The sequence below is a fragment of the Budorcas taxicolor genome, chromosome 6, assembly GCF_023091745.1.
Source record: "Budorcas taxicolor isolate Tak-1 chromosome 6, Takin1.1, whole genome shotgun sequence".
NCBI lineage: Eukaryota > Metazoa > Chordata > Mammalia > Artiodactyla > Bovidae > Budorcas > Budorcas taxicolor.
Window position 1 is genome coordinate 90,433,915 of NC_068915.1, and position 12,160 is coordinate 90,446,074.

The 12,160-nt window shown below is 38.4% G+C and overlaps 1 protein-coding gene across 1 annotated transcript in view; it reads left to right on the forward strand.

Annotated features, from left to right (window-relative positions):
• Window positions 1–7,025, forward strand: part of THAP6 (THAP domain containing 6) — a 15,076-nt gene extending 8,051 nt beyond the window's left edge. Inside the window, exons 4-5 of the mRNA XM_052641996.1 lie at window positions 327–452; window positions 6,771–7,025. Of these exons, the coding sequence (XP_052497956.1) occupies window positions 327–452; window positions 6,771–7,025 (381 nt within the window). The remainder of the gene's footprint in view (window positions 1–326; window positions 453–6,770) is intronic.
• The last annotated feature ends 5,135 nt before the right edge of the window (window positions 7,026–12,160 follow it).

A 12,160-nucleotide genomic window follows, 5' to 3' on the forward strand; every position in this document is an offset into this window, starting at 1 on the left:
TACTACTGAACCATCTGGGAAGCCAAAAGAATAGTACACTATCTTAAATATTGTTACCTTGTAGGATATTTTAATACCTTGTAGGATGTATCTTCCCTCACTATCATTCTTTTTTAAGGAAAATTCATGTTTCCAGGTAAACTTTAAAGTTATTTTAGGGAAGTTCCTTTAAACTAATCTCAGTGAATTTAAACTTTACTGACTTTTAAAAGCAATTTCTATTAAAAATATATATAATAATTTTACTACAAAAAAAGAAATTTAAAAGTTTACAAAAGGACAGAAATATCTACGATGATTGATTAACAGTTAACTATTCTTAACAGGGGAAAAGAGAAAAGCTTCATTATAGGAAAAACTTCACCCTCAAAGCCCTTCCAGTTACAAACCACAATCACAAGCTTGTTGATGCTTCCTCGTGTGTTGAAGAATTCCAGTCCCAGTTCATTTTTGTAAGTAAAATTACTGGGCTAAAGTTGATATTTTAAAGATGAACATGCCCTCTCCCTTCGGATTAAGCTTTTTAAAATCTTACTGAAAAACTAGGACTTACAGGTTTTTGAGATTTTTTTTTAATATATAATAACCAAAAGTAATATTGCTTCCAAGGGCCATTATAATTTATATATACATATTTAATTCAAAGAATGCTTTCACAAAAATATTTCAACCAGTCAGTTCAGTTTAGTCCAGTTGCTGAGTTGTGTCCGACTCTTTGTGACCCCATGGACTGCAGCATACCAGTACACCTGTCCATCACCAACTCCCAGAGCTTGCTCAAACTCATGTCCATCAAGTTAGTGATGCCATCCAACTGTCTCATCCTCTGTCGTCCCCTTCTCCTCCTGCCTTCAGTCTTTGCCAGCATCAGGGTCTTTTCCAGTGAGTCAGTTCTTCACATCAGGTGGCCAAAGTATTGGAGCTTCAGCTTCAACATCAGTCCTTCCAGTGAATATTCAGGACTGATTTCCTTTAGGGTTGACTGGTTTGATTTCCTTGCAGTTCAAGGGACTCTCAAGAGTCTTCTTCAACACCATAATTCAAAAGCATCAATTCTTCAGTGCTTAGCTTTCTTTATGGTTCAACTCATATCCATACATGACTACTGGAAAAACCATAGCTTTGACTAGATGGACCTTTGTTAGCAAAGTAATGTCAACCAATAAAATACAATAAATAATTCCTCCCTTTAGTTATTGGTATTGTAGGTTCTATGTGGAAATATCTAATTTTAAAAATAACTATGTCTTTAGGTTTTCTTGAAGGACTATCATACACACAGTATTGAAGCTTGCATTTATTTATTCATCTGATTGCTTTTTCATGTTAGAATCAAGCCTAGAATCCAGATCTGTTTTACTATCTTAATTACTATAGTTTTATAATAATGCTTAAAATCAGGCAGTGTTTATCAATGTTAAATCTTCCAACTTTGTTCTTTTTCAAAGTTGTTTTGGATAGTCTTGGTCCTTTGCCTTTTTATATAAATTTTAGAATCACTTTCATAAATTTCTACAAAATTCTTGCTGGAGTTTTGACTGGGATTCTGTTGAACCTACAGATCCATTTGGGAAGAATTGACATCTTAATAAAACTATTTTAAGTCTTCCAGCCCATCACTTCATATATTTAAACTTTTAAATTTTCTTAGCAGGGTTTTGTCATTTTCAGTGTACTGTCTTTCATTTCTTTTGTCAGGTTTATCCCTAAGTACTTTGTATGTTTGGATGCTATTATAAATGGCATTGTTTTAATTACTGTTAGTATATGGAAATAAATTGACCTTTGTATATGAATCTTCCATCTGTAAAACTTGCTAAACTCACACATTAATTATCAAAGCTTTTTTGTAAAGGCTGTCAGGTTTTCTACAAAGATAATCATGATGTCTATCATTAAAAACAGTTTTAATTCTTCTTTTCCAATGTAAATACCTTTCATTTCTTTTTCTTGCTTTATTGCACTACCTTGAACCTCCAAAGTTATGCAGAGTAGAAGTACTGAGAACTGATCTTTATGCTTTGCTCCTGATTTTAGGAGGAAGGCATCAGTCTTTCACCATTGAAGATATTCATATGATGTTAACTGTGGATTTTTCATAATTGCCCTTTATCAGACTGAGGAAGTACCTTTCTGTTTTATTCTTTCAGTTTTAGTGAGCTATAATTGACATACATCACTGTATAAGTTTAAAGTGTAAAATAATGATTTAGTTTACATTCATCATGAAGCGATCATCACTTCATGATGTAAGCAAGTTTAGATGAACATCTATCATCTCATATAAGCAAAACTAAGAATTAGAAAAAACTTACAGTGTGTGAACTGAAAAATATATTGGAGAGAATTAATGGCGTGTTTGTAGGCAGGAGGAAAAGGGGACAACAGAGGATGAGATGGTTGGAAGGCATCGCCAACTCAATGGACATGAATTTGAGTAAATTTTGGGAGTTGGCGATGGACAGGGAGGCCTGGCATGCTGCAGTCCATGGGTCGCAGAGAGTCGGACACAACTGAGTGACTGAACTGAACTGAATGGCATGTTAGATATTTCAGAAGAAAAGATTAGTTAAGGTGAAGATATAGCAATGGGAACTATCCAGAATGGACTACAGAGAGAAAAGGGAATATTTTAAAAATGAAAAACATGAACAGAGCATCATTGAGAAGTGGCACAACTTCAGACAGCCCAATGTACATGTAATTAGACTCTCCAAAGGAAAAGGAAGAAGAGTTGAAAGGAATATTTGAAGAAATCATGGCCAAAATTTTTCCAGGTTTGATAAAAACTATAAACCCACAGATAAAAAGCTCAGCAATCCCAAGCACAAGAAACATGAAGAAAACTAAACTAGGCTACATCATAATCAAATTATTCAAACCCATTGGAAAAGAAAATTCTTATGTCTTAATAAATTGACCCCTTTATTATTAAGAAATGGCCTTCTTTATCCCTGGTAATATTCTCTGCTCTGAAATCTACTTTGTCTGATAGTAATATACCCACCGTAGTTATCTGTTACTAGTGTTATCCTAGTTGAAACTTAGTTTCAACATATTTGTTTCTTTTTGTTTTTAAGATGTGTTTTTTCTTGGCGGCGTGTACTTTTGGTTCTTGATTTTTTTTAATATAACTTGGTTATTTATAATCACTAATCTTTTCTATATATAATTTCTGCCTTTTATTTGGATTATTTAAACTCAATTCAGTTCAGTTCAGTTCAGTTCAGTCGCTCAGTCATGTCCGACTCTTTGCGACCCCATGAATCGCAGCACGCCAGGCCTCCCTGTCCATCACCAACTCCCAGAGTTCACTCAGACTCACGTCCATCGAGTCCGTGATGCCATCCAGCCATCTCATCCTCTGCCGTCCCCTTCTCCTCCTGCCCCCAATCCCTCCCAGCATCAGAGTCTTTTCCAATGAGTCAACTTTTCACATGAGGTGGCCAAAGTACTGGCGTTTCAGCTTTAGCATCATTATAATAATATGATTATATTACTTTATATCAAATTATCTAATAGGATATGGTTTGGTTTAAATCTGTCATCATACTTATTTCCTATTCCATTTAGTCTTTGTTCTCATTTTTTTCTTTTTTTGTCTTCTTTTCAATTAATTAAATTTTTTTATAATTCCATCTTACCTCCTTTTTTTGATTCATTCACCATAACTGTTAGTTGCTTTTGGGTGTATAACATCCATGTTTAACTTACCACAGGCTACATGATAAGTGGTATTATTCCACTTAGTGTATAGTATACTTATCTTACCATAGTATACTTTTATTTCTCTTCTCTAACCTTTTTGCTACAGCTGTCATACATATGCTACGAACCACATACTACATTGATATTATTTTTGTTTAAGCAGTAAATTATCTTTTAAAAAGATTTAAATAATAAGAAAAAAAGGTAAATGCTACCCATATAGTTGCCACTGCAGGGCTTTTCATTCCTTTGTGTAAATCCATATTTCCATCAGGTATCATTCTGTCTGAGGGACTTAACTTTAATACTCCTTACAGTGCAGCTATGCTGGTGATAAATTCTTTCAGCTTTTATAAAATCATTACTTAGTCTTCTAAATAGTCATTATTTAGTCTGGAAAATTCTGAACAATCATTTAGTCTTCATTTTTGAAAGATATTGACAAATTCTGGGTTGACAGTTTGGGAGTTTGTTGTTGTTAGTTTTCTTAAGATGTTGCTCCACTATATTCTCATATGCATGCTTGCTAATCAAAAATCTATCATTCTTATCTTTTTCCTTTGCTAAAAATTTTTCTTTGCTAATGGTTTTAAATAATTTGATTATACCATAGTTTAGCTTTGTTTATGTTTCTTATGCTTGGGATTTATTGTTTCTTTATCTGTGAGTTTATAGCTTTTATCAAACTAGGAAAAATTTCAGTCATGATTTCTTCAGATATTTCTTTCTTCCTCAACTTTTCTTCCTTTTCCTTTGGGGAGTCTAATTACACGTATATTGGGCTGTCAGAAGTTGTGCCACCTCTCACTCATGCCGTTCATTTTTTTGTGTTTTAAATACTCCCTTTTCTCTCTGTAGTCCATTCTGGATAGTTCCTATTGCTGTATCTTCACCTTCACCAATCTTCTGAAATTTCTAATCTGCCATTGCTGCTGCTGCTAAGTCGCTTCAGTCGTGTCCGACTCTATGTGACCCCATAGATGGCAGCCCACCAGGCTCCCCCGTCCCTGGGATCCTCCAGGCAAGAACACTGGAGTGGGTTGCCATTTCCTTCTCCAATGCATGAAAGTGAAAAGTAAAAGTGAAGTCGCTCAGTCGTGTCCGACTCTTAGCGACCCCACAGACTGCAGCCTACCAGGCTCCTCTGTCCATGGGATTTTCCAGGCAAGAGTACTGGAGTGGGATGCCATTGCCTTCTCCAAATTTGCCATTAGTTCTCTTTAATATATTTTTCACTTCACACATAGTAATTTTTAAGTCCAGGTGTCCTGTTTGATTCTTTTTTATGTCTTTCATGTCTCTGCTTAACTTTCTAACATATATGATACAATTTTAATAATTTCATTAATTTCCTTGTCTACTGATTCTAACATTTGCTAGTTCTGGGTTAGTTTCTATGGACTGGTTTCTCTGTTGTTATGGCTCATATTTTCTGCTGTTTTGCATGCCTGGTAAATTTTGTGTGCCACTTACTGTGGATTTTGCTTCACTGGATGCTGGATATTTTTGTGTCCTATATGCTTGAGCATTGTTATGAGGTATAGTTATTTGGAAACAATTTGGTCCTTTCAGGTTTTGCTTTTTTTAGGCAGGACCAGAAATTCTCAGGCTATTTGTTCTCCACCACTGAGGCAAGACTCTTCTGTGTACTCTTCTCAGTTCCCCATGAATCTGGTCTGGCTGGTGGGAGTGAAATCTGTGAGCTCAGGGTACTCCTGATCTTTTCTGGCCACTCTTTCCTCAGCCTTGAGCAGTTCCCTACACACGTAGTCTGATCTTACTCAGGGCAATACTTGACAGGGAGCTTCCAAAGGTCTCCAGGTTCTCCTCTCTCCTATCGATACTTTGTTCTGTAAACTGTAGCCACCTTGGTCTCCCCAAATACTTTGCACTGCCTCCTCAACTCTGACCAACCAGCTCTGCCTGGGTTTCCTCTCCTTGCACTGATGCCTAGAACTCTCTCCAGGCAGTAAGTTGGGCAGTCATAAGGCTCATCTCTTTGTTTCCCATCTCTCTGCAGTCTCTGCCTTCCTTGCCTGATGTCCTTATGTGCAAAACTGTTTTAATACCTTTTGGCTGTGTGTTGAGGTCTGACTGCATCTTCGTCGCCATACACAGGCCTTCTCTAGTTGCAGTGAGCAGGGGCTGCTCTTCGTTGCAGTGCACTGGCCTCACTGAGGTGGCTTCTCTCTTGTTGCAGAACACAGGCTCTAAGGCACTTGGGCTTCAGTAGCTGCAGCTTGCAGGCCCTAGAGTACAGGCTCAGTGGTTGTGACACACGGGCTTAGTTGCTGCACAGCATGTGAAGTCTGCCCAGTCTCCTGCCTTAGCCGGCAGATAGCCTTTTACCACCAGGGAAGTCCTGGGTTTCTTTTGTCAATCCAGTCTCTTATTTCATCTTGGCTGAAAGCAAAGTCATTTTCACTAATTTTCACAAAGCTGAAAGCAAAGTCATCTTCACTAATTTTAAGTAACAGCTTTTCAAAATTATGTCAGTGGTGTTTTCGAATGAAAAAATACCCAACAAACATACCATAACCAAAATAAGTACTGAGTGCTTAAATTATCTCTTTATAAATGCAAGACCAGAGTCCTCTCTAAATCCATCACACCCAGCCTGAGGACCTGCTTCAGTGCTTTCCTGTCATCCCTTATAAAGTGAAATATTCATCAAATAAAGCAATTCCATTAAAAGGTTAAAAACGTAAGTTTGTTTGATAGGTAAAACTTAAACTTAGCAGCCCACACTTAGGGACCAAAACTGTTATGGTCGTTGTGAGTGTCATGCTGTTTGTTCATAAGCAGATGCCTACCTCCAGGTGAGAAGTGCCTTCCCCCCAGGATTCTGCCCTCCTTGTGTATGCCAGACCTTAGACAACGATGGGGACTCTAGGCACCTGAAATATCCCTGTCCTCTCCCTGTGGTCTTTGAACCTCTTACTATCACCAACTTAAAAATGTTCTCTAAGCATAGTATTTGGAGAAATAACTGAGGCCTAGTTACAATTTTTTATCTAACTGCTTGTCTGTCTGGTTTAATAACTTGGTGTTTATGTTTTTAGGAACACAGCTACAGTGTGATGGACAGCCCGAAGAAACTTAAGCATAAATTAGATCATGTGATCAGCGAGCTAGAGGATACCAAGAAAAGTCTGCAGAATGTTCTAGACCGAGAAAAACGTTTCCAAAAAGCATTGAGGAAGACAATCAGGGAATTAAAGGATGAATGTCTCATCAGTCAAGAAACAGCAAAAAGACTGGAAGCTTTCTGTTGGGACTGGTGTCAGGAGAGCATAGAACAAAACTATATTTCATGAAATAATCTCATGTTATGTTCTACTTAAAATTGGTAAAATTGATATTGGCTTTTAAGGAAATAATTCTCATTTACCATCATTAAATAATGTCCATCATTCCATCATTTAGAGTGCCCTTTGGGTCCTCTGCAGCCTGATGCACTAGAGTTATTATCCAAAGGCTTTTTTTTTTAAGATACATAAAAATTTTGTGCTAGTTATCATGTTTTGGAGTAATTTGTGAGAGTTATGTTTTTATAGGCCTAAACTATATGGGCTCCCCTGCTGGCTCAGAGATGAAGAATCTACCCACATTGCAGGAGACCTGGGTTCAATCCCTGGGTTAGGAAGATCCCCTGGAGAAGGAAATGGCAACCCACTCCAGTATTCTTGCCCAGAAAATTCCACGGACAGAAGAGCCTGGCAGGCTACAGTTCACAGGGTCACAAAGAGTCAGACACTACCGAATGATGAACACTTTGAGACCTGAACTAGTGCCAGGTCACTATTTTAAAATGTTAAGAGATCAAGAAAATTCTGTAGGACTAAGGAAATGATTTTAGATCAGCTACATTAAGCTTTTAGTCGAAAGTGGACACTTCAGCAGGATCAGATTTTTGGCTTCAAAGGAGTATCTTTGCTTATAACACATGTCCATCTAGAATCCAATTCAAGGTGCTTTTATTATCAGTAATACCAAAAGATGTTTTTACAAGGCATCCCATGGTAGTAACCTTGAGAACAACATATGGTGCAGATCTTTTGGCTCTTCAGGTTGTTCGGAGCCAAGTTAAAACCCCTGATGAGGTCTTATTTTTTCAATACGGTACATCATTCTCCTCACTAGGAGCACTTTGATGTAAACCAGCATTGCTTTAACATATTTTTAAAGAGGATCATAAATCTGATTTTTAAATGGTTACTGACAGTTCTTCTGAACATTTTGTTTCATGACTGTTATTTCATCGTAAAGGTATATCTTCAAAATCTTAATGCCAGTAGTAACTGGATACTTTTAATGCTGTTTTGTATTTTACAGAAAGTAGTATTACTAACATTTTTTAAGGTAAAAAATACAGAAGAAACCATTTAAAATAATGATGTGGCTCTTCTAGTTAAAATAGGAATTAGAAAGAGGGTTATAATATTTTCCTTTAATTAGGAGACAAGATTGCTATCTGAGATTTCATTTAGAGAAATAGATAAGTAACAATTTTAGAATAACTTCTTACTGAATTTACAGATGAATAACTTTTAGTTATTTTCTGACTGATCCAAGAGTCAGAAATTTATCTCCTGATTTCTTAGTAAAATAACAACTGAAATGAGTCATAAATACTGTGCATTAGAATAAAAAGTACTAGCCCCAAAGCAAATGCTACTTTGAAGCATATGTATATACATAAGCTCCATTCATATGTCTGTGCTATAATAGTTAGAATTTGAATATCAGTTATTTCAATATGTTAACTAGAAATGAACTGCATTTTGTGTTAAAACATTCATTATAATTTCATTTGTGTTATATTAATATCAGTAAGGATACAGTCGCTTGAATTTTTTATATTCAAGAAATATATAATGCATGTTGTATTTTTATGTAAGATTCCAAATCTTCCCACTAAATGGGATTTTACCCACATTTGAAAGATTAGCATTATGCTAAGAAATCAGTGAGGTGCTATGTTTTTACTACCTTTAAAGTGTTCTTTAGCTACCCTTTATTTATTTGAGTTATTTAATTTTCCATTCATGCTGGACACGCTAATGGAAGCTTGGGTATGATCTTAGGTTTCTAAAGTCAGTGGGCAGTGGAGAAAAATAAAAGGATAGATCCAAACACTGCATGTCCAAATTCTAGATCTCTCCTGGCCGCTTAAAATAAATCAAGCCCAGTAGACCTTTCCAAGAGTCAGTTCCCAGTTTCTGCCACTGTCATCACAGTTACCACAGTCACTTTTATTACTGGTGTTCTGTGTTCACAGTGAACTAAGATTTTGTCTTCATTTTCATTGGTCTTAGTGTCATTGAGGAAGAGTGAGCTGTGGGCAAAGTATTGGTATCGTCAAGAATCCAGAGCTGCCCATTTGCCCTTATGGAGAAAGGATTGCCAGTAGAAATGTGACATGAGTAGAGTCCTCCCCACCTTCCATCCAGGCAAATGCCTGAACGTGTACATACCTCAGTTCCCTAGCTCAGATGTAAAGAATCTGCCTGCAATGCAGGAGACCTGGGTTCAATCCCTGGGTCACGAAGATCCCCTGGAGAAGGAAATGGCAACCCACTCCAGTATTCTTGCCCAGAGAATCCCATGGACAGAGGGGCCTAGTGGGCTATAGTCCATGAGATCGCGAAGAGTCAGACACGACTGAGCAACTAAACACACACACACACTGTTCCCAGAGATTCCAGCTTAGCCTGAGGATGAGCCGTCCTGTGCAAAACAGAACTAGGCACCCTTCACCCCCATCCAGAGGATCCTCAAGCAGCCAAGGTCAACCTAAGGGTTTCACTTTGCTTTCAAGCTTACAATAGCCTCTGGATCCTGGAGCAAACCATTACACCAGTCCAACCTCAGCACCAAATCAGGTACAATGGACTTGATACAGTGTTTTTCTCATATCAAGTTCAAACCTCTGGAAATAGACTTTGGTTGCTAAAAGATAATCACAATTATACCATTGTCGTTAATTTGAGAAAAGATGAAATTATTAATATATATATTTAGTCTTAAGAATATAAAAGAAATAATTGATAAAAATCCGTTATGTATTTGAAAAATAAAATTTTTTTCTAGTAATGTGCTCTATGTGGTTTTCACTCAGTTGTTCAATAAAATGAGCAGAGAAAAATCAAGAGTATATATACAGTGGTTTTGCTTTAATTTTGCCTTTTTTCCCCTCCACCAATAACTCTGCTGTCTTTTAGAGTCTGCTAGATTAGGTAACCCAGGTGGCAGGCCTGCTTCCACCACAGTATGCATCTGCCATAGACCCCTTTCAGCCCTCTCCTTTCAGCCTCACTCAAAACTGGCAGCCTTCATGTCACCAATATATAGGCAAGGGCAGTATTCTTAGATTTGAAATGTGCTACCATCAGAACCTAGAGATGCTTATTAAGCATCGTGCTTCCTTATTCATAGTGGGGGGCTTCCCTGGTGGCTCAGACAGTAAAGCGTCTGCCTACAATGTGGGAGACCCGGGTTCAATCCCTGGGTTGGGAAGATCTCCTGGAGAAGGAAATGGCAACCCACTCCAGTATTCTTGCCTGGAAAATCCCATGGACGGGAGAATCTGGTAGGCTATAGTCCATGGGATCGCAGAGTCGGACACGACTGAGTGACTTCACTTCACTTCCCTGGTGGCTCAGCTGTTAAGGAATCCACCTGCAATGCAGGAGACCTGGGTTCAATCCCTGGGTTGGGAAGATCTGGAGAAGGGAACAGCCAGTATTCTTCCCTGGAGAATCCCATGGACAGAGGAGCCTGTCAGGCTACAGTCCATGGAGTTGCAAAGAGTTGGTCAAGACTGAGCAACTTTCACATTCACACTTCACATAGTGAGAGATAGAAGTTGTACTACTAATTTTTCTTTTATTCAGAGGGGATGGTCAGGCGTGCCTCTGGTCACTGGACTCTCCACCCCCCGCCTCAAATTTTCCTTGTATGGTTGAGTTCAGCCACTAAATCGTGTCTGACTCTTTGCAACGCCATGGACTGCAGCATGCCAGGCTTCCCTGTCCATCACCAACTCCCAGAGCTTGCTCAAACTCAAGTCCATCGAGTCGGTGATGCCATCCAACCATCTCATCCTCAGTCATCCCCTTCTCCTCCTGCCTTCAATCTTTCCCAGCATCAGGGTCTTTTCCAACGAGTCAGTTCTTAGCATCAGGTGGCCCAAGTATTGGAGCTTCAGATTCAGCATCAGTCCTTCCAATGAATATCCAGGACTGATTTCCTTTAGGATTGACTGGTTTGATATCCTTGCAGTCCAAGGGACTCAATAGTCTTCTCCAACACCACAGTTCAAAAGCATCAATTCTTTGGCACTCAGCTTTCTTTATGGTCCAACTCTCCCATCCATACATGACTACTGGAAAAACCATAGCTTTGTCTGTACTGACCTTTGTCAGTAAAGTAATTTCTCTGCTTTTTAATATGCTATATAGGCTGGTCATAGCTTTTCTTCCAAGGAGCAAGAGTCTTAATTTCATGGCTGCAGTCACCATCTGCAGTGATTTGGGAGCCCTCAAAAATAAAGTCTCTCACTGTTTCCACTGTTTCCCCATCTATTTGCCATGAAGTGATGGGACTAGATGCCATGATCTTAGTTTTCTGAATGCTGAGTTTTAAGCCAGCTTTTTCACTCTCCTCTTTCACTTTCATCAAGAGGCTGTTTAGTTCCCCTTCACTTTCTGCCATAGGGTGGTATCACCTGCATATCTGAGGTTGATATTTCTCCTGGCAATGTTGATTCCAGCTTGTGCTTCATCCAACCCAACATTTTCTCCTGGCAATGTTGATTCCAGGTTGTACTTCATCCAGCCCTGCATTTCACATGATGTACTCTGCGTATGAGTCAAATAAACAGGGTGACAGTATACAGTTTTGACATACTCTTTTCCCAATTTGGAACCAGTCCCTTGTTCCATGTCCAGTCCTAACTGTTTCTTCTTGACCTGCATACAGGTTTCACAGGAGGCAGGTAAGGTGATCTGGTATTCCCATCTCTTTAAGAATTTTCCACAGTTTGTCATGATCCACACAATCGAAGGCTTTGGCATAGTCAATAAGACAGAAGTAGACGTTTTCTGGTGTGGCAGACCCCTGAATTTCATGAGTTTCTCACCCTCTAGAGCATACTTTACTTTATCGAGGCTTCAGATTTACTAGTCACAGCTTGCTCATCCCATTCGATTAACATAATCTATCAATATAATGATTTTCTGTAGAATGTCTACATGGTCTAGGTCTCTTTCAATTATAACAGAAACAAGAGAGCTATAACCTGGGCTGTTAATGTTGCTTTTTGTTAGTTCCATGTTAATATGATCTGTTTTCTGATCCTGTTTGTTTGTTTGTTTTCAATAGGGATGGTAAAGCAGGCACCCAGCTGATCACTGGGTCACCTACCGTGCACCCAGAGCCATGTTAATCG